At 35.0% G+C, this 22,583-nt stretch overlaps 1 protein-coding gene across 1 annotated transcript; it reads right to left on the minus strand.

Moving 5' to 3' along the window:
- Positions 1 to 11,051: 11,051 nt before the first annotated feature.
- LOC112279942 (SAC3 family protein B) lies at positions 11,052 to 21,220 on the minus strand. Its single transcript, XM_024514752.3, has 13 exons — positions 21,060 to 21,220; positions 19,066 to 19,541; positions 18,289 to 18,548; positions 18,034 to 18,134; positions 17,461 to 17,676; positions 16,976 to 17,203; positions 16,729 to 16,820; positions 15,999 to 16,092; positions 15,658 to 15,750; positions 14,496 to 15,409; positions 14,090 to 14,216; positions 12,855 to 13,892; positions 11,052 to 12,423 (listed from the first exon to the last, which is right to left on the minus strand). The coding sequence occupies exons 2-13, from the start codon at positions 19,428 to 19,430 to the stop codon at positions 11,302 to 11,304; spliced, it is 4,650 nt and encodes a 1,549-aa protein (XP_024370520.1). The 5' UTR covers positions 19,431 to 19,541; positions 21,060 to 21,220; the 3' UTR covers positions 11,052 to 11,301.
- Between the last annotated feature and the right edge of the window lie 1,363 nt (positions 21,221 to 22,583).

Raw genomic sequence — 22,583 nt, forward strand, 5'->3', positions numbered from 1 at the left:
CCAAAGAACTTTGTACTAAAGTTGTGGACATCTACTACCACGGCAAAGGTTGCGATGCTCCAAAATGCTATTCACTTCATTTTCTTGTTGGTCATAAACTACAACTAGTGGTGGTAGTGGTTGATGTCAATTTGGAAAGCACTTTGGCTTGGTATGAAATTCCTTCATTTGCAAAATATGAAAAACTAGATGGACTTGAATATGTGGCAGAAGCTCAAGGTGGTATGTGACATCAAAAATCATTGCAGAAATCTGAAAAGGTCAAAGCCATTGAGGTACTAATTTACAGATTTGAATTGATGTAACAAGTGGCAAATTGGCATTGAAAAGTAACATCTGATCATCCTCCCGGAAGATCTTGTATTGTCGGTGGTTATTTGCATACTACTTGTATTGATTTTGTGCAGCAAAGAGGCGATGTATTGCCTCTTATAAGGTTGTTATAAGCCATTATATAAATTCCTCCAATGTCGGGTTGATGTCAATGGAATAATAGAGAGTTGCTTATACAATTGGATGTTAATCGATGAATGATTGGTACTTGTTTGAATATTATCATTGTAAGCAAACTCCAATGGCATCAAGTATTCATTTCAATCATTATGATGAACCACCACAAATGCCCTCAACATATCTTCTAAGGTTTGATTTGCAAGCTTTATTTTTCCATCTATTTGAGGATGGAAGACTGTAGATATGGCAAGTTGTATGCCTAGTAACTTAAACAAGGCTTGCCAAAAACTTTGCATTATTAGAGTAGAGAGAATTTGCGTCAAGAAAATGCTGGACTTTTGATTGTCACTAATTATTCAATCAAGTTTTAAAATAAGGAAAGCCCTAAGTTTATATATAAAATTTCTATTTTTAAGCAATTACACCAAATATATAAGCCTTAAGTAACTAACAACACCCAAAATATGATAAAATCCTCTAAAACCTTGTATATCCTTATATGGAAAATTTTCCAAACTTCAACACCTCACATTTCTTAATCCGACCATCCAAACAAACTCAAATTTTACATGACACACTGATGTAATCTTATTAATTTTAATAATAAATTTCAACTGCAAATTCATGGCGGATCTTAAGATATCTTCAAAACCCTAACAATGGCTTTAAACCCTTGACTTTATATATCCAAGTATAATTTTCTTAATATCTCACAAAAATATAAGCTCAAATTCCATGAAATTTTTATATATAGCTTTTTGACACAAAATATTATAATCTTCAAAAATTTTAAGCCAAAAATTTATCCAAAAAATGAAGTTATGGCTCCAACCATTAATATAAATAAAACCACTTATTTACTGCCTTTAATTTGAAAGTGCCGCCTTCAATTCCCTATAACTCCTTCATATAAACTTCAAAAGTAATAATTCTTTCATGAAAGATATAGGCCTTGAAATTGTTGTTGTAGCCGCATCTTTCAATCTTCAAAATCTGCCGTAAAACTCTTCATATCTTCAAAAGAGTAATAGTATATATAAAAATTAACACCTTAAGTTCAAACAACTATATATTCTTTACCATAACTCCAAATCTTCTAATTTTTATATACAAATTGTAATCCAAATCATAAAATTTACAATCATTGTCTTTAATTTCCAAATGCCCTCTTTGAAGTTGCCAAAACCTTTGTTAAGATTGCAGGCAGCCTCCTGAGAGCCTATTAGGTATGGTATTCGACTAATAGGGATGAAGTTCTCCATTCCTTACCTTCATCCGACCTTACCTTACTTTCATCCCTCCCAATTAGCCTCATACTAGTTTAGATTTTCATCCTTAGGCTTCCACCTTCTTCCAAGGCTTCATAATAAACATTTAGATCCTATATATATATATATATATATATATATATCAAAATCAAAACAAGTAAAAGAAAAACAAAGTAAAGTTTCTTATATCAACTTCTTTTAATTTAATATACTAACTACTCTAATATACATTTAGATTTATTAACATATAATATGTTTTAACTAATTTTTATATACTATAAGCATTTACAATTCGATACCATGAAGTGTAGATCTTGATCTAAAATGATGACACAAAATAATCCATGGTGACAAAAGATAATATCAAAGAAGACTCGTGGAAGCACTGGGGCATTAATACCTAAGTGCAGCATGACCAAGAGAAGTTGCTTTGAGAGTCAATCTTTAAAGACAGAAACTGCAATATAATTATGAGGTGTCTGCAGCAAACATGTAATGAGATCTATAGTTTCCTGCTTCCAACATGTTGTAGGTAGCAAAATTGGCTATAATAGTCTAGAAGACATTGCGTTGCATGTTTTATTACTTTTATATCACTTGTACAAGTACATAAAAGCTCAAACATCACAATCCAAAGTTGTCCAAAATCATGTCCTTGAGATTTGTTTTAGAGTCTTTTCTTGCCTTAGATGTCCAGATATAGGGATATCATGTCCTTCTTGAAATATACATATTTGAAGTATAGCATTGTTGGATATATAAATTTGTCTCTTAAAATAGAATAAGCCATTACTAAGACTATAATCTTGATAGTCTATATTATCCACCTTCAATCAATTGCTAATTATCTTAAAATAAGCATTCCAATGTATAGCTTCCTTCCATTCTACCTCTTTGATTAGATTTGGAATAATATTTCTAATATTAGTAACTTTTGTCTTATCTCTTAATTTATCTTTCAAGTCTAGTCTCTTTCAACCTCTTTCATAGATCACATAAACAGTATAGTATGTTATTACCTTTGCTTGTACTCAAGCTAGATATCAAAAATTTGCAATTATTCTTCTCAATGAGGATGTCATGATTTCATATTTTTTAAATGCAAATCATGTGGTAAGGGCCGATGATTACTCCATACAACCATTGGCTTCTTCAACAGATTGTGTCACCACATCTTTGTAGCATGTATAATCATTAATTGTTCTTGATCATGTGTAAAGTAATTATGCTTTGTCCTTCTCAACTTGCATGATTCATATGTGACAGATTGAAGGCCCCTACCAAAGTCTTGTTGAAGAACCGCTCTAGTGGCAAAGTTGGAAGCATCAATGTGAAGCATACAAGGAAGATTCAAATCATATAGCTGCAATATTTGAGTAGTAATGAGTGTCTCTTTCAACCTATTAAAGACACTTTGATGCTCTAATTGCCATTCAAATGGAGCACCTTTCTCCAATAGGTTTGTCAATGAAACATTGATGTGTGTAAATTATCAAATAAAACAATGATATAATCCAGCAAGGCCTAAAAATGAGTCGACTTTAAAAACATCCTTGGAGGTTGGCTAATCCTCTACTACTTTTACCTTGCTCTATACACACCTTTGGAGGACACCACATTTTCTTAAAAAGTGACTTCAGACTTCCAAAGTTCACGTTTTGATTGCTTACAATAGAAGTGACTAACTTGTAGCCGGCTCAATACTTCTTGTAGGTGTTGCTTATATTATTTAGAGATTTTACTATATAGGAGAATATCATCAATGAAGAAAAATACATACTTATCCAAAAGGTCCCAAAACAATCTGTTTATGTGATCTATGAAAGAGGCTAGAGCATTAATGAGGCCAAAAGATAAAACCATCCATTTGAAATGTCTATAACACATACAAAATGCCGTCTTTTCTATATCCTTTCTTGCAATAAGTGTTTATCAATAGCCGCTCCAAAGATCCAATTTATTAAAGATGGTCATACCTCAAAGTTAGTCAAGAATATCATCCACGCGTGGAAGTGGATATGCATTCTTAACAATCTGCTTATCAAAGCCTCAATAATTGATGCAAAGGCAAAGTCTACCATCCTTCTTGGATGCAAAGAGTACAGATACTCTCTATGGTGATGTGCTTTCTCAAATGATGTCTTTTTCTAAGAATTCATCTAATATCTTTTGTAACTCTTCAAGTTCTTTTAGTGTTAGGTGATAAATTGGTTGACTTGTTGGTTTAGCTTTAGGCAATAGTTCTATTTGAAAAGAGGCACCTCGATTAAGATGTATGCCACTAGATAGGTCGGTTGAGAAAATGTTCGGATATTCTCATATGAATTGATCTATCTCTTCTACTCCTTTGGCTGCCTTTCCTACCACTAATGGAAGATTTGGAACCATCATATATATTGGTTGCTTATGCTATATTGGCTTCTTCATAGAGGTCATCCCTACAAATAAGTCTTTAGTTGTAAATTGACTTTCTTCTTCACTTGATGTGGAGGTGCAAAGAGTCACCTTACGTCCACTATCTTTAAACGAGATTGTTCTTACTACCCAATCAACTTAGTTATTTCATATATCTAGTCATGACATACTAAGGATAATATCATATCTTAGCTTTGTTACCTTAAATTTCTTTCTTAAGACATAAGTGTCAATCAACTTTAAAGTTTCTTCTTCACATGTCTCACTCAATACGTTCTCTTGATCATCTATAAGGTATATACTTCCTCCTTTAATTGCCTTAGTTTTAATTCTAAATCGATTGGCAATTTTAGTTGAGATACAATTTTTTGTAGAACCACAATCTACAAGCACTCAACATGGTTGTCTTCTTAGTAATCCTGTTAGATGTATCAATTGTCTCTTTTTATAGTTTTTTTAAAGCCATGCCATTTCTCTCTGAGAGATAGTAGCTATCCCTAATATTGGCCCTTAGTGCCTTTACTAGAAATCCTTGTTTTCTTGCTCTGTCTCATTATCAACTTGGTGAGTTTGGAAACTATGAACTTGCCTTATTATGTTGGTGCTTGAATTTTGATGTTTTGAACAACCTTTGATCTGATGGCATGGCTCCCAACAATAGAAATACAATTCCTTTTATATCAATATTTATCATCATTGTGATGTCAATGATCTTTGTAGAGCATCAATCTCCATTGGCATTGGTTATTGTGCCATAATATTAGGTAATGGCATAGAACTTCGTGCTATAGGTCGTACTCTATATTTTTTGAAATCTATAGTATCAATCTTCTTTGCAATCCAAATTGTCTCTTCAAATATTTGTAGATCCCTTAGTTCCACCTCTCGCTAGATCTTAGGTTTCAAACCTTGTAAGAATCAATTCATAATCTTTGCCTCCGAAACATTGTCAATTTGGAGACATAGGGACTTAAATCAAGTGACATAAACTTGCATCGACCTAAATTGTGCAAGATTTGACAATTAATTATGTGCTAATTTCTCTACAATGATAGACCAAAATTGATTCATAAACTCGATTTCAAAGTCCTCCCAATTACCAAATTCACCTTAAGCTCTATAGCTTTGAACTCAATGTCGCTACTAAATGGCTGCCACATCTCTCAAATAACTAGTTGAGTACATAATTCTTTTAGTAGTATTTTTTCTAAATAGTTAGAAGTATTGTTGCAAGTTGAAGAGCTATTGACATACATCTTCTTGTCTTAAAGTCCTAAAATATGTATTAGGCTTATTCTATTTCAACCTAGCAGATGTCAATTCCCTTATTCTTGAGGCTTCTATTTGTTCTTGCAAAGTAGCTATCTGGCCTATGAAGGTGCTATATTTGAGCCTCCATGTAGGATTACTCTACCATATCTCCCATTGTGTAAGTTCTTTACTTGACTCTACTATTGTAATGTCTTATCACTTCTCGGTTGACTTTTTAAGAGTAGCTTGTAGTAGCATCAATATAGTATCTAGTGTGATCACAAGAATTGACCTATAGACTAAATAATGACTATCGATACACTACCAAAGAATAATCTAACATTCACTCTGATACCAATGAAATGGAATTAATCTATCTTGAGAGTCTAAGACTCTTCTAATCTACAACATAAAACCTCATTACAAGGTAGGACATCTAACATATAATTGGCAAAATGGAGCATAAGAATAAATAATTTTAGAAGCAAAAAATTCAAATATTAAACCATGTATGAAACTTAATCTATTAAAAGTAGATAATATTAGGTTTAGAATATTATGTTGTAAAATTTTGATACAAAATAGAAACAATTTTAACAAAAAATGATATTCCATAAGATATAAATTATAGAATGCAAAGCTTGTAAAATATGAATTGTGACTCAAGGCTTGCATCAATAATTGGAGCATTTTTATTTTTAAAAATATTTCAAAAAAATTATATTTGAAATTAATTTTAAAAACTTAAAATAATAAAAATATTATTAAAAGATCTACTCATATAAAAAGACAATGATTAAATTGAATCCTTGTACTTAGATATAAAAAAGTAGTACTTAAATTTTATTCAAATACTATAAATATTCAATTTATATCAAGTTTTAACAAATTATGTCTAATTAATGTTGTATTATTAAAAAAAATTAACAATTTATAAACCTCCAATCAAGAATATAATTAAAAATAGTAATTTTTTAAAAAAAAATATTAAAAAAATAACATAATTGATGTGGTTAGAATATATGGTATAAGAAATAAAATATTATTAAAGGCTTTTTAAATTTATATTGATAAAGTAATTTACCATCAAATAAAAAAAATTATTAATTTTAAATTATAATATTAATGAAACTTTGCATGATAATACATTATTTTTCTATTATAAAATTATATAGAACCTAAAAAAATTTATTATTTAAAAAAATTAAATAATATTTTGAAATCATTGGATTGAAGTAATGAAGCAAAAGATCTTATAGAAGAAATATAATCAATAGTGTAATTATTTCAAAAAATATATCTTCTTTTGATATTTTATATTATTTTGAATGTTAAAGATTTCTATCAACTAGTGGATATTTTTATATTTAGTAAGTATACAAGAAAATTAATAGATATTTGATATAAATAGAATATTTTAAAAAGTCTTTTAAATAAAAAAAGATATGATGGAACTAATTTCATTCAACTAAATAAAAGTGAAGTCATGAAAGTATTTGTTATACATGCCTTCCAAGATAGATATTGTAATATGTCATACTTAGTCAAAATGTTCATGGTGGTGGTTAAAGATTATGCATTACATCCCTTGAGTTGAAAAATTATGATTTATTTTATAAATAGACTAATAAGACTATATTTGAGAGAAAGTTTTATAAAAAATAAGAAGTATATTAATATATAATAATTCAAATGATATTTGAAAAAGACAAAAGTCTAATTTTAATGACCTTAATAATAATGATTATAGCAAGTGTATTGTAACTTAAGTTGATTTGCGGATTTTAGGTATGTTACATATGGATCATTTGATTTTGTAATATTATCTTTATAACTAATAACATATAAATATGTATTTTTTAACAAAATATTTTAAATACAAAAATCATTTATTTCATAAATTATAAAAATTAATTGAAATAAAAAAGAATATAAAGGTCAAATAATTTCATCATTTTTTAATAAGATATATGAAATACAAAAACATAAATATATTAAGTTCCTATATAAAGAAATATTATTAACAAAAGTGATTAAAGATCTAATATTTTAAAAAAAGAGATATAATAATTGTATAAGATAATATAAAAGTATTTACAAATATTATATATTACATTAATATGAAAAAACTTGTTGTATTAAATTTTATTTAATTTAAATATTTAAGGTCATTTTTTTTATTGAATCATATAACATTGTATACTTAAAATAATTAATAATTAATTTTAAATATGGATATTATTAGTAAAAATAATGTTAGATAATTCTTTTTTGGAAGAATATACAAATTTATCAAATTTAAATACTATGCTTATATACATAAATACTTTAAAGTGATTAAATTTAAATTATAAAAAAAATTAAATTATAAGAAATACTGTATATTGTGAGTGTAAAATTCCACCCTTCAACCCAAATTACAAGATGGCCTCAATTAAGAGTTTCTTGTAATGGGTGGTATAAAGTGGAAGTAACAAACAACAAGAACTAAAGGAGAATAACACAAAACAAGTGAAACAAGTGCAATCAAGCAATTGTACACTACAAAACGAGTCACAGTCTGTTCACTGGATTTTCACCCAATAAAAGGTAAAAAGTAAAATTTAAAATTATATTTTTAGAAAAGGTAATTTTTTTAAATATTTTCAATGATGTAAAAAACATGTAAATCCGAGTTACTATGAGTAAGTTATGAAGGATTAAAAATAACAACAAATGGAAAGTTAAGTGAAAAATATTTTACCTCAAGGGTAACTTGTTAATAGATCAAAGGTTCGAACCTCACCAAGGCTCACATGTAGTGTATATGGGTTGTCTAAAGAGGCCTTGAGGCCTTAGTCTTATCTTCCTACCTACATCCAAGGTGCTACAACCCATATGGGACTTGTGCACCTCCCTTCGTATAAGGACTATACTAGCTGCTGGTCCTCTTATTTTCTACTAGTAGAATTAATATTTTTACATTTTTGACTTCACCATGGTGTTCAAAAACACTCAATTAGCCTAATGACATTGTGTGGCCTTCAAACCTTGCTCTATTTCTTCATAATGGCTTCCCAAGTGGTAAAACTCAATTTTATCCAAGTCTTAAAAATTATCCTAAAAATTCATAGAAAATTCTAAATAAATTCTAAATAAATTCTAAAAATTCCTATATTATTTCTATAATTCTAATATCCATTCAAAGATATAATTTCCTATATTGATGATTTTTTATAGTGATAAAATCAATTTGAATCTACTAAAAATTCTAAATAATTTCTAAATAAATTCTAAAAATTCCTATAATGTTTTTATAATACTAATAGCAATTTAAGGATATAATTTCTTATATTATTAATTTTTTTATAGTATTGGAATCAATTTAAATCTACTATAAATTCTACTTTCTATATAAATAACTAAAAAGAGATGAGGTTCTTTCTCATGCTTCTTCTAACTATTAACTAACATTTATAGTTTTTGTATAAGTAATACATATAGATATAAGATCAATTAAATATTGATTTTAGTAACTAATCCTTACTCCTCAATAATAAGTAAAAATACTAAATCAACTAAAATAATTACCTCCAAGACTTACTAAGACTCCATTTCTTCTCCATTAATACTATTCTTCTTTCTTTAACATCTTCTAAGCACATCTTTACGTAATAATTGTAATTTTGGCACTCTACATGCATTCTTTTGTCTTAAAACAACTAGTGAGTTAATCTGATGACTCACATATATCCAATTTTTTCTTTAAGTAGAACTAATTTAGTAAATTGTGACATTTTGCGTAAAATATGGCAAGACTTTAAAAACTTACAATCTTTGAAAGTACTCATATTAAATAATTATATAATACTTCAAAAAATATATGCAAGATTTGATGCCATAAAAGATTTAAAATAACTATTAAATGATTATTATAAGAATATGACTTTTTTAGATATTAGTGGGTTTGAATAATTAAAAGTTGTATCAAGAGCATTTGATGTGCATATAACTTATAAGATTGTTGCATTTATTAGAAGAAAAAAAATTATCAAAATATATCTATATTTATTTTTATTTATTATCTAATGTGAAAAAATTAAGAAAAAAAAGTTGGAAAATATTTTTAATTCGTATCACCAATTATTTATTTATTTATTTATTTTCTTCAATTAAATAATTTTATTTTTATCTTTTCTTATGAATAAGAATTGATTTTTCCATCAATAAATATTTAGTGTTACATATCAAGGTTCTAGTTCAACATATCTAACTAAAACTAAAACCTAATATTATTTTAGCATTCAAAATTTGTGTATAAACACAATATTATTTTATTTTTATTATATTATTATCATTATATTAAAATATATAATAATATTAATTTATTTTAATAAGTAAAAAATCCTCCTCTTTTTTTAACATAGAACTTTACACATAAAAAGCCTACAGTGTGGCACTTACACTCAATCACATATGCTGAACAAGTATGTAAATTAATAAGATATCTTGTATATAGCCCATCTAAGATTGCATCTTCTATGCACTTTTCTTTTGTATTACACATACTTACTCTTTCCTTTTAGCTTCACTTCTAAACTCATGTATTAATTGACAAGTATACTAATAATGTTTCTACACTAGATTGAAGCAAACCCCCTTAAAAGTAAAGGCATTATTACCTACCAAGCCACTATCTAATGCAACAAGAAATTGCCAAATGTCATGCTACAACTACCATGGTCTTTCAAATAGCCATACATCTATCCATACATTGCTACAATTCTAATATCTTAAATCTTGAAACTCTATATTTTTTCAAGTAATCTTAATAAATACTTTGCACAATTTCTATTGATAATAGTTGGTTATTTTATTTTATTTAGGAATAACACCTAAAAAACAATATCCTACTAATATCTACATGTATATGTTATCCTTGTATAAGCAACAATGTAATAGATGTTTAGACACACTTGTTAATTATGTATGATTATATCAATTGATTAAGTCTATATTTTGTAAGACAATAATTATTGGATACTTAGAAATAATTGGATGCCCTTGGGGAGCACTTTTTGTCAACCTTTTTAACTAAATGATTACAAAAGACAAAGAAAAATGAGAGGAGATTTAGCAAGAAGCCAAAAGAAAATGGGTCTTACATGCTTTGTAGGTGTGAAAAAGGCACTTAGGATTGCTTCCAACAAGTAGACTAACCTTACGTGAGTTCAGCTCCACACCCTGTAATATCCATTACTCGATCCTTTTCCGGTGCATTTGCAATCTCTTTTTTTTGCTTTTCGAATCTACTCTAAATCTGGATTTCATCACATTCATGCTTTCATCTCGTTTGCATTTATCAGATATTGTTATCACCTGCAAATTGCGGTAGCAGAAGGCAAATTGGCGAATTCAAAGCCTGCAGCGTCAGTCGAGCCAAATGCGTTGTTTACCGCATTGTACGCCGTGTTTCTTGAGGCGAATGCAATATCACCATTGTCAAAGCAGCAGTTATTGAGGGGATCACAAAGCTTCTACTAGATTCTAAAGACGTACTTACACTTTCAATTCTGTTTACGGGCGTGAGGCAAAAGTTGGGCTTGAGACAGTTCTAACCTTTCATAATTTGACCAGCCTCTTTCAAAATTGATGCGGTGAGATTTGAGGAAACGTATACGTAACTAAAAGGGAACTGCACAGTGAGAATAATGCATTCATGGTTTAATACATAAGTATACATGATGAACTACTTCTGATCTCCAAGATTCTACCCTTGCAGCCCACGAATTTTACAAGATCATTAATCCCTAGATAATCTCACAATTTCTTTTTTCATCTATTCTGCAAGGTAGTAGTCTCATTAGAGCAGATCTCAAAAGATATCATACGTCAAAAGAAAACTGTGGGTGGCCAACGATTTAGATGACATCCCTCAGACATGAGCGATGCCAAATGTATATTCAAGTTTTCGATCAATACTCTTCTGAGCTCTCCAGCACCTTTCCAACATATCATCAATACTTTCCATGCCACTGCTGGTAATCGATATACATGGTTTAGTGTGCCCACTCTCCCTCCTTTCTACGGTCCTGTCATAAGATATATTACCTTCAGTATCAAAGTAACTCCTCTCGTTAGAAGCGCCTTCAGCGTCGAAGTCGGCTCCCAACCGGGTGTCAGCGAAGCACATATCTGAGCTGGCCCGACGTAGTGCACGGTCAAAGTTACTGTCCAGCTTCGTGAACATGATGTCTATTTCTATTTCCAATGGTAAGCGAGGAATTTTAAATGTCCCAGAGACTTTATGGCCGAGACTATTTTCAAGCGGTGAAGAACCAGGAGATCCAGTGGCCTGTAAGTCACTAACACCAGTGGTCTCTGTCCACATAGTGGATGCTCCAGAATTGATTAAATTTGTGTGGAGAGGCTCGATGGCATTCTCAAAAGAAGTTCCCAATCGCCTCTTCTTCAAGGAAGCAGATGGATCTTGTTGCCAGGACTCTAAAGACGGTGCAAATACTGACCAGGTGTTTCCTTGCACCACGAAAGGTGACATATCCTCCATGTTCTGTGGAGTTGCATGTTCTGTTGATAGAATCGTGCTCTCATGTTCTTCAAACCTAATCCGATCTGCGTATGACTTGGCTAAAGTCAGCTTCTCTTGAAGATTGCTCCTTTCTTGTTGCTCCTCTCTGTCGTCAAATACGAGATTAACTTGCCTCGTCCTGCCAAAGGGGGTCCCAGCGGCAATTTCTTTTGCAAAAGGAATGAGCTGTTCCACTTCATCCAGTTCCAATGGTCGCTCCACCTCCTCATCTTTTGATACAATGTAGACAGTTGGGGGCGGCTCGCTGTTGAGTAGTAGCAAACGAGTTTGATAGATGGCTTGAAAAATGTTCGCCCAACGAGGAACCAGCACACGTCCTGAATCAGTCCATTCAAGAGAGCTATTCCTTTGCACCATCACCTGTACTTGGCGGACAAGGACAGGATCGTCTTCCTTTAGTTTATCAACAGAAGCAAGGTATTTTTGCAAAGCCCTTTCCACAGCTGCCTGTAAACCAAAATGCAACCAATATCAGTAACCGACAACCAAAGAAAGATCGCACCAAACCTCATTCAACAGGTAAAAATAGTCGAGAGTGATTACAGACCCACAGGGAAGAGGAAAAAAAAAAAAAAAAAAAAAAAAAAAAAAAGTCCAGCTAAAGATTCAATATCTAAGAAGACAAAACAAAACAAATAAATAATGCACTATTAATGCTGTTTAATCAGAATAGTGCCAGGTATAGACTACTTTAAAACACATTTCAGGCATTTTGTGCAAAGATTGCAGATAAGGAGGTACTACATACTAATAACTAATGCAACGAAAATTAGCCAATTACAGTATCCCTATGACCAACTACTTACCATGCCAGATAAAACCATTCAAGTTATGAAATTTCTACATGAAAAAAAGGCAACATTGAAGATAGATAATACCTTTTGGTACCGCACATTCTCCCACGCACTTGTGGGAGAGCTTGGCTTAAGCTGCTCAATCAGAGGAAATCTGGGCAACTGAGCCAAATGCAGAGCCTTAAAAATTGGATCCAACAGATCTGGTTCATTCCATCCTTGCTGAGGCAAAACTCCAGGTAGCACATCCCTCACTTCAGATTCAGCCTCAGGAGGTGGCCAATGAGGTGGTGCAGCACCCACAGCTTTGCGAATTTCCATAGCAGCTGACTTTAATGAGCGATTGAAGATACTTATGCAACGCTCAGGAGTCACATTTGTAGAGGAACTAGCCAAAAGAATCTTACCATGGCCATCTAAGTTGTTTGATACTAATTCGCGGACATGGATAGGACGTAAGTTGGGCTGACCAGAAGCACTATTAGCTAGCCATACCAAACCTCCAGAAATAAACCCATCACTGTAAAAACCTCCATCATTACGTGATGACACAGGTGACACGTTTTGCCAACCTATTCGAAGTCCTTCAAAATCAAACAACCCTAGAGAAGATTTCAATTTCTCTGTTTCTGCTTCAATGTTACGTTCTTTGGGCGAATAAAGAAGTAAAAGTGGAAGTCGGACTCCAACGGGAAAAGTTTCCACCAATGAGTGCAGTCGAGCTCGTTCATCAATGATTGAATGCCCCTTCCGGACCAGGAACACAAGACCACTAGCTCCATGCAATGCGGTCTCTTCTTTGTTTTCATCTATATCCGTAACTTCAAACCATAACCCCGGAGTGCGGCCATCTGAATGAACTTCTGGGATGACAAGCTGGCGTCTAGACAACTTGTTAGATAACCATTGCCCAGCCACATTAGAGGGATCTCTATCGCCAACTGACAGAAGTAACTTAAATGTAATGAACTTCGTTGTAGGAAACATATGTTCAAACAACGGAAGCACCAGTGATGCCACATCTAAGGGTTTCCACATCTCATGAATTTTCTCCGAGCGCACCCTCGTAACTTCATCCATCGACGTTGATGCGAGTCCACCGCTTGCTTGTGCAACAAGTGCCTGACAACATCAAGCCAAAATATTCACAAGAATAAATAAATTAATATCATTTTGTCTGGTTAGAATGCTTATAACTTCAGCTTTTAAATCATCACAAAAGAATTTTGTGCAACATTATAAGACATTTCCACTTGAACCACATAGAGAAGAGTGTTCGTAAAATAAGGCAACAGTGGATGCAACTAAAAATAACTCACGCCTTCTTTATCAGATTTGGGACCAACTAAAGGGGACCCAACAGACAGAGAACCCAATGCAGCCTCTGCTCTAATCTTGCGCCTACGCTTCTCCTCTGCCATGATGGCAGCCCTGCGTTTCCATCGTCTGTTACCACACAAGTTGACAAGAGTGTCATTACCCTGTAGTGTGGCGAGACGTCCAATACATAAAACGAAAAATTGGATGACTTTATGGAAAGATACAATGTTCAACTGCTGGGAAAACCATGATTTAAAATGAACAATTTCCTTATGCACTCCGCAATTCTCAAGAGGTGAAGCAAGACATCAACTGGGACGAAAAAAGATTGGAGAAGAAGAAAAGAGAATCAGAATGAAAAATTGCAATCAAAGGTCAGGGTAATTAAGCTAGGATCAGAGTTACCTAAGCCAAAGCCGTTTCTTTCCAGCGCTTGCCTCTGCCCTGTAGGTAGCTAGTCTTTGCTCTTCCTGACGTTGTCTTTTCAATTCAGCATCAGCAGCAAGCTTGGCTGCCCAGTTTGCAGCAGCAACTTCAGCTACTTCTGCTGCGCGTTTCCTCCTCTCACGTTCCCTTTCTTTTTCCCTCTCAGCCTCTTCAACTTCCCACTCCAGCACTTTTTGTGCCCTAATCTCCTCTAAAGTAGGGCCAGTCTCAGGTAAATCATCTACTTCTTCCTCTGGTTCCACATCAATAGCTCCTTCTGCAGTAACTAATTTCTTATGCCCCTCCTTCAAGTCATTGTCTTGAGTTAGTCGCCCTGGGTACGATTCCCGCTTCCGGCCCCTCTGTGGACTAAGAATTTCTGTGGGGGGGGTGGGCAGTAAATGAATTTGTTGAGGGGTGGGCCACAACGGTATACGATTTGAACCAAAAATATTTGCGGATGGCATCGCCTGGCCACCGTTAAGAGGAGATATTGATTTGTAGGGAGGGGAGATGCGCATGTCCTCAGCTTCTCGACTGGCACCTGGACTGGATCGTCCTGGTGGTGTAGTCCAAAGCTGCTGCACTGGAGATACTTCAGGCGTCTCCACCACAGAGAGCAGATCATCATCTTCATAATCAGCCATCTCTTCTTCTTGTATACCAGGTGTCATCGGGGTAGCTACCCAACTATCGACTACAGGCTGTTGTTGCCCCTTACCTTCAACGTCCTCGACAATAGTAGAAGACCGTTTTGCTTCCACTAGACGTGAACGGCGCGTTTCGTATTCTGCATCCCGATTGAGTAAAGGGCCATCCTTTATAACATATTCTTTCTCAAAGGATTTTATACTGAAGCCGTGGTACTCCACCAAAGTTTCAATGTCTTCACTCTAGTTATCAGGAGAAGACCCACATCAACAATATCAAGAATTCGCTGGTGGCACCATTCCTCTATTCCCAATTCTCAACTGCCCAGGGCTAAAAGACTCTGGTGACAAGTGACTCATCTACAAAAATACATTGGACCTGGGACTATAGTGCAGACACTGAAAACAACAATACCTACTGTGGGAAACTATTGCTTGAGAACTCATACAGATATGTAATGAATAAAACATGATGACACAGATTCATGTACCTCCATACCCAGCCACTTAACAACTTGTGTGACGGGAACGCCCTGATTCTTCTGTAGACCGCTATGAAGCATTGCTAAAGCCTCAGTTCGAAGCTGTGCATAAAACGGGATAACATCACATATCAGTACTGATTTAACACAAAATTTGAAAGAAGACTTCTACTGCAAACAGAGAGAATCTATGATCTACTTCATTGCGTAATGATTCGAGTTATGCATGTGTGTGTTTATATATGTATATATTTTTTATTTTTTTCCTTTGACCACAAACTTAGAATAGCTACAAAGCATAGTCAGCAACAAAGCACAGATATTAATTTTCGAACAGTGAGAAAGATTACCTTCGAAAAATGAGCATGCATGAGACATGCTTGAAGATATGTGGCCTTCCTCGCTAAACGGAAAAATGCAATATAATTACCCCCACGGCATGCCCTGATAAATCCAGTTGAACACACCCACCCAAGCGGAAAAATCTTTCCATCAAATATTCATGTCTGCTAAGAAAGTGTGCATTAGTGCGAGAGCACAAGAGCTGCTTCCTCCTTGAATTCAGTCATGTCGAGCCCAAACAAAGACTACACCAACAAGGCATCCTCCGCAATGTCCAAATATACACTCTTCAATTGCTTCCAAGGATGATGCAGGTTTTGGAATATTGCCAAACTCCACGTAGACTTTGTTCAACCTATTTCAATTGCCATCCTGCAATTTTGGCTAACAATAACACCAGCAGGATTGACCAAGTACAACCATGAGAAAATACCAACTCCCATAAGATGGACTTCGCAAACCCCCTGCCATCTCAAAAAGAACACCTTACAGAGATGTTTCAAATTGGGTGTATCATTGCAGAAGATCTAAATAGAAGAACCTTCTGACCTAATCAGTGACTGTAAACACTGTGTGCACAAACATGTTTATATCGGTCGAAGACTACATCCCCACACCAATTCTAAAACCACTTCGAAAGTTCAGCATCAATGTGCTACCTGCGAGAATAATAACAAAATCAAGATAGAATTTTACAAAAATTGAAATAGGACAGTGCAAGAGACAAGTAATGCAGACCTGGCAACATCCCGAGCGAACAATACTTGGCGAGTATTTCGCATCTCTGGTGTCATTTTTGCAAGGTCCAAAGATAGCTCCGCAGGTTCAACCTAAAACGAACCAGCAGAATGGTTCGATATTCAATACATTCATGTTATTTAAGGTGAAAGAACAGGCCTTTCGCTCATAGAACGTTAGATTTTGAAACCACTAATCTTTAAGTAATACTTGGTAAAAGTTTTAGAGAAGAGTCTAGTATACTCACAGAATACCCTGGGTGTTTGTCAAGCTTCAAAAGAGCATAGTAACCTCGAAACTCTGCCTCTGTTTCCACTTGAATTCCTCTTTTTCGATGATCATCATACATTTCAAAGAGATCTACAGAGGCTTTGTTCATCTGCTCAATATTTAGATGGGCGTCGAAACCTTCATTGAAACCTTCCCCTTTCTTATACTGACAAAGCTCATGCATCGCAAGAATGTGAAATCGGATCTGGCCAAGAATATAGAACCCATTTAAATTGGAAGTAAAACATTCAAAAAGGAGAACGTATACCATTTATTAATGATACACCCAACGGATATAATTCAAAAGAGAATCTCTGGGAACACTAAAATAACGAATAAACAGTAAATTCACTTTCTAAATAACAAGCACGCAACACTACGCCTCTCAAACATATTCATCAGTAGTATAAGAGTTTCTAGCTTCACTTGAGGTAGGCAATGCTCAAGATGTCGAGTGCTCACCATCTGCTCGTGCATAGTGATGGCTTCACGGTTGAATATGTGTTGCATACGTAAGTCCATGCGCACCGCTCTCATTCTATCCCATAAAAAACTATGGAGTCTCAAAAGCCCTTCATCATAACCTTGATTGATCAAGGACAACAAATAGTTCATTGTCATTTGAAGAACTGGAAGTGGACGAATCAAATGAGGTTCCCGAGAAGGAGTCCTTGTGTACTGCACAATAACCAGAAGCCAAATACTTATTAGAGCAACCAACTTACGCTCACAGTACTGTAAAAGCGACGCCAGCTAGGTAACTCTGAGACTCGAAATTATTCTTATCAAATATGCCCAGAATTTACACTATTACTCACGAGGTTACTAAGACATTCTTAGGAAGATATTGATGCTACAAAGATCTACAGAATTACGCTTGGCCTCACTTTAATCTACTGCTAATACGTTGACACCATCAAGGATGATCTTGCATATAAAAAAGACAAGTGTACAATAAGGCATTAGAATCAGAAGTTACAAGAAAAGCTAGACCAGCGGATGCAGCCAACAAATACTCAATCACATCAAGTGTACCTTCTTCACTGCCAAGTCAGCGCTTGTAAGATTACGGTCCCCATCTACTCTTTCAAATTTGTCGAGATCACCTTTTCTCTCACGTTCATGTCGTTCGATTTCTGTGAATCACGCAGAGCATGCAAGTAAAACACTTTCAGTAATTCGACCAACCCTGCATCGCATAGTGCTCTGCTTCTCTACATCCCTGTATCCGTCTCACATTCAACCACAGGTGGCACATGACACTGCTTTGCACACGAGAAAGGCTTTCACCTGAGCACATATCCTCGCAGGTCCCGACAATTGCTTCCGTGTTGTTAAAGTCCTCCCCCAGGGCATCTGTTTCCATAGTGTCATTCTGAGAGCTGTCTCCTACAGGTTTCGGGCTTTGGTTCAACTGCCTAGATTCTCGGTTAGGGACCCGATGATCAGCCTTCCCCGAGCCACGGGTAATATTTGGCTGTGGCACAATATCGGGAGTTTCTTGACCTTGTGAAAAGCGTAGAAGTCTCTGTGCTTTTGCAGTTGCTTCTCTGCAATACCGTCACAGTGAGCTGGAGGATAGAATACATTATCCAAGCTAACGAAGAATAATACAAGCTAAACATAATCAAACATCTGCTTCTGAACCATCCATCCTCCATATATCGATGGAAACCTTAAGGTTGACATGGAGGAGAGAAAGGAAATTTTACTTGATAAATATCTTATTACTAATAATATTTTATTACTGCTATTACTAATATTATTGTCGCTGCTGTTGTTGTTGTTGTTGATACTACAGTTACATTTGCATCTTGAGAGCAAAATCTATAAGATTAACGAAGTGCAACTATAGGCACAAAAAGAATTCCCATACATATAAAGGGAATCACTTGATCAATACTATCCATAGTACAATAAGTCATTCAAGCAGCCAGTGCTACATAATAATAGACCAGGTCTATGTAAATTAAGACATACCGAACAATTAGTTGATTTACCGTTTACTCCATTTTCTAGGTCACTGGAGGTTGAAGGTGCAAACTTCGACGGGCAGAGTTGTCTTACCTTAACATCTCGGCATCACTTAAGATTGCTCCCACTGTACTTTGTTTAACAGGAGGATGAGCCCCAGCTGGAGGTGCATTACGCATGCGAGTAGGGCTGGGCCTCCTTTTGTAAACATTTTGCTCAGTTTCCGCGTTAAAACCCTGAGCACCAGGTCTGGCACCCTTGAGTGCCTGCCTGCTTGGTCCAGCTCCAAATCCAGGACCCGATCCACCAGCAACCTTTCCTCCAGCCGTTGCAGTTCCAGCTTTCGCTCCGGTCGTTCCAGCTCCAGGCTTCCCTGCCGCAGCTGCTTTCCCAAACACTACACCCTGGCGCGGCGCCAATGGAACAGCAACCGCCCTTCCGAAACCGGATGAATCCATGGCTGTAACTGTAAGAAGGTGGAGATCAAAACAACAGTCCTGCAATCATCTGCTCATCACTGCCCTGTGGACAAGTGAGCCAAAGACTACTTGTTGTACATCTGGAGTAAGCTGCGACAAACCAGCACATTCAGAAGTTGAATTAGTATCGATGAAATCTAGTAAACAAACTCTTAACAGATTCCACAAAATCACTTTGTTTCGAACAAATCTCAAAGTATTTGAGATAACGAGTTGCTCTAATGACGTAGGTAAGTTGCAACCAGTAGCAGGAATTCTCTCAATCTGTAACTTCGCAGTTGTAAGTGTCTGCTGAAACTAGATCAGAATTATGAGTACATCAACAAGCATGAAAGAGTAGCTGTAAAAGTAGATTTGTTCTAAAACTAGAAGAAAAGTAGTAAATTAGTATTGAAGCAATTGAATCAACACCTGAGGCACTGGATTAACTCCGATTCCGCCAGTTACATCAACAAACTATAGAAAAACCTCCACTGCTCTCTTCTCTCACCAGTTCAGCATTACAGTATCTTAGAGAAAGAGATCAAATAAAAGCCAGCCCAACTCCGAATCTAAAGGCTGCCAGAATTTCCCTATTTATCAGAAACCTACAATCTCAAGAAAAGTTGAACCAAATCCAGCTCCACGGTATCTAGAATATGATATCCGGACAGGTCAATAGGGATACTGCTGGTAGACCATGAAGAGCTTTGTCCAGTTCACACTATAATCGAGCAGCCAAGGGGAATTGGAGAGCCCTACGAAGGCCGACGTTGCCCAAATGTGACTAATTAAGAGAAACCAAATTCTGTTCCAAATGCAATCCTAAAACCAGTAAGTGGCGATACCACTTCTTCAAATATAGAAATCAACTAACTCCTAGATGTACAGAGCCTTAATACGGTAATATCCCGTCTTTCGAAGGATAAATCCAATGCGACAGTTCGGCACCAATTGCGTCCCCCTAACGCGTGAGTCATTCAAGTGAAATCATTCCGAGACAATTACTTACAAATACACCTTTGGCGTCCAATTGAACGCATTTGTTGAGACAAAGTTTTTCTCGTCAAATTCCGACAATGTCCTAAGTTTTACTCCAAAAGCTTGTGGAATAAAACTCAAGAAAAAATTCGGATTCCACCGCTATCGAAGTTACTCAATCGGCACATCACCCTCCAAATTCGATCAACTCACACCACGCTCGATAGCTATACGGTCAACATCAGTTTCTCCTCAGTAAACAACTATAAAATCCCCTGGTCCCCTCACCCCCTGCCTCCACTCTTCCCAAACGCAAAATCTCCTAAAACCGAAATAGCTTTCCTGTCTCCTCTCACCTCACGTATTCGCGGCAAAGATCACAAAACCAGTAATTCAAGCACCTAGCTTACTCTTAGCCAAACCCTAACAAACCAACCAAACCTAAACTCAATCGAAGCGTGCGAAGAACTCGCTTCAACTGCCATTGTGAACCCCACCGCTACAAATGCTACCAGCTACAGCACCAACCCTGAAGAGCTCGCTCAGAAACCACAAGAGACTAGAGCGATGAGTTCTCCTAAAAACGGAACAGAACATGGAGGCGATCGCAACCATTGAGCTAGAGCAGTGTGGCATTTGCGGAAGCACCTGGAAACGGAGATTGCAGTGACTGGCAGTTCGGAGCTCGGACTCCGACTGTCGCGATTCCCCTGGTTCAGATCGTGGTTGAGAAAGATCGTTCCCGCGGAGAGAGAGACAGGGAGAGATTGTGAGGGAGCATAATTAGGGTTTGGCTGATCGAGTCTTTGACAACGAATTCATGGCGCATATTGGATTCGACCACCGTGGAACGCTGAGAGGCATCGGGAAAGCTAAAGGCACCTGAAAAAGGTAAAAGGAATCAGAACGCTTAAAGTCAGTTCAAAGGTAAAGCTATTGAAGAGTTGATGGCATCTGAAAGTTAAAGGTCGTGATGAGAGCTGGATTGCTGCTTTGTGAGCCCAAGAGATTCTACTCCTTGGTTTATGTGTTTGCTCTTTATTATTTGTAAATAATATAGTATTTTTCTTCATATCTTTTTAAAAATAAATTAGATTTAAAGAAATTTATTTTTTTTATTTTTTTATTTTTTTATTGTTACAATTGTTGTTGTTGTATATCTGTAAGTTTTAAAGTGGGAAGAAAAAACGGGAAGTAATTATTGAAATAAATATGTATGTTTGTGACATTATCCACTCTTCTAAAGGTGAATTCCATGAGGAGCGGTGTCGTGTTGTGGTTCAGCTACCATGTGAAAATAATGTGTCTATATATTTAATACACAATATATTAGACAACATAGTGAAAGCCATGATAATGGATTTTTGTTGGTTATAGGATGTGGATAGATTACTACCTCTAAAAGAAGTTGTTTAAAAGGACTTCTATTAGAATTTATATAACTTTATTTTCTTTTGATAGTGACTTTTGAAGCTAGTTTTATTGGTAGTAACTTTATACATCTAAAGTCACCTTTGTTAGAAATTGGTGATTCTTAAAGTTTTATTTTGGTTCTTTAATTTGATATTTAAGGCATATAATATATAAATCTTATATAAAAAGGGATTGAAGAGGGATTTTAGTAGCAAAAAAGATAGATAGGGTATTCATATGAATGAATGGACATAGATGATATAAATCTCCATTCCTATTGGTGAAAAATCATGTCCAATGGGCTTCAAGGAAGTTACCTAAGGCTATATTAGGGATTAGGATTAGTCTTTCAAAGGAATTTGAATATTGGAGGCTAGGATCACCAAGTTCAGGTTTTTGGCTATGATTTTGGTACAAATTTTGAGTCATTTAGAGTTTTTATGAAAGAGATATAGGCACTTAAAGTCAAGGTATTGGTTTTGTATCTATTGTCACTCTTTTGGATATAACACATGCATATAGAAAGTAATTAAGAATTAGTGATTGGAATTGAAGAGAGTACTTTCTTGGCTACACTTTACATATACTATTTGATGAATTCTAAGCTGGAATGAAGTAGATATTGGAAGTTGACATCAATGCTTGGAATCTAAGGAGTAGTAAGTAAACCGAATTGCTAGTAGTTGTATTTTGAGCTATATCTTGTGCAATTTGATAAGATTTTACCTAAAAAATTTTAAAAATGCATATTTTCATATT

This window comes from Physcomitrium patens, chromosome 3 (genome assembly GCF_059467195.1).
Source record: "Physcomitrium patens ecotype Gransden chromosome 3, ASM5946719v1, whole genome shotgun sequence".
Classification (NCBI taxonomy): domain Eukaryota; kingdom Viridiplantae; phylum Streptophyta; class Bryopsida; order Funariales; family Funariaceae; genus Physcomitrium; species Physcomitrium patens.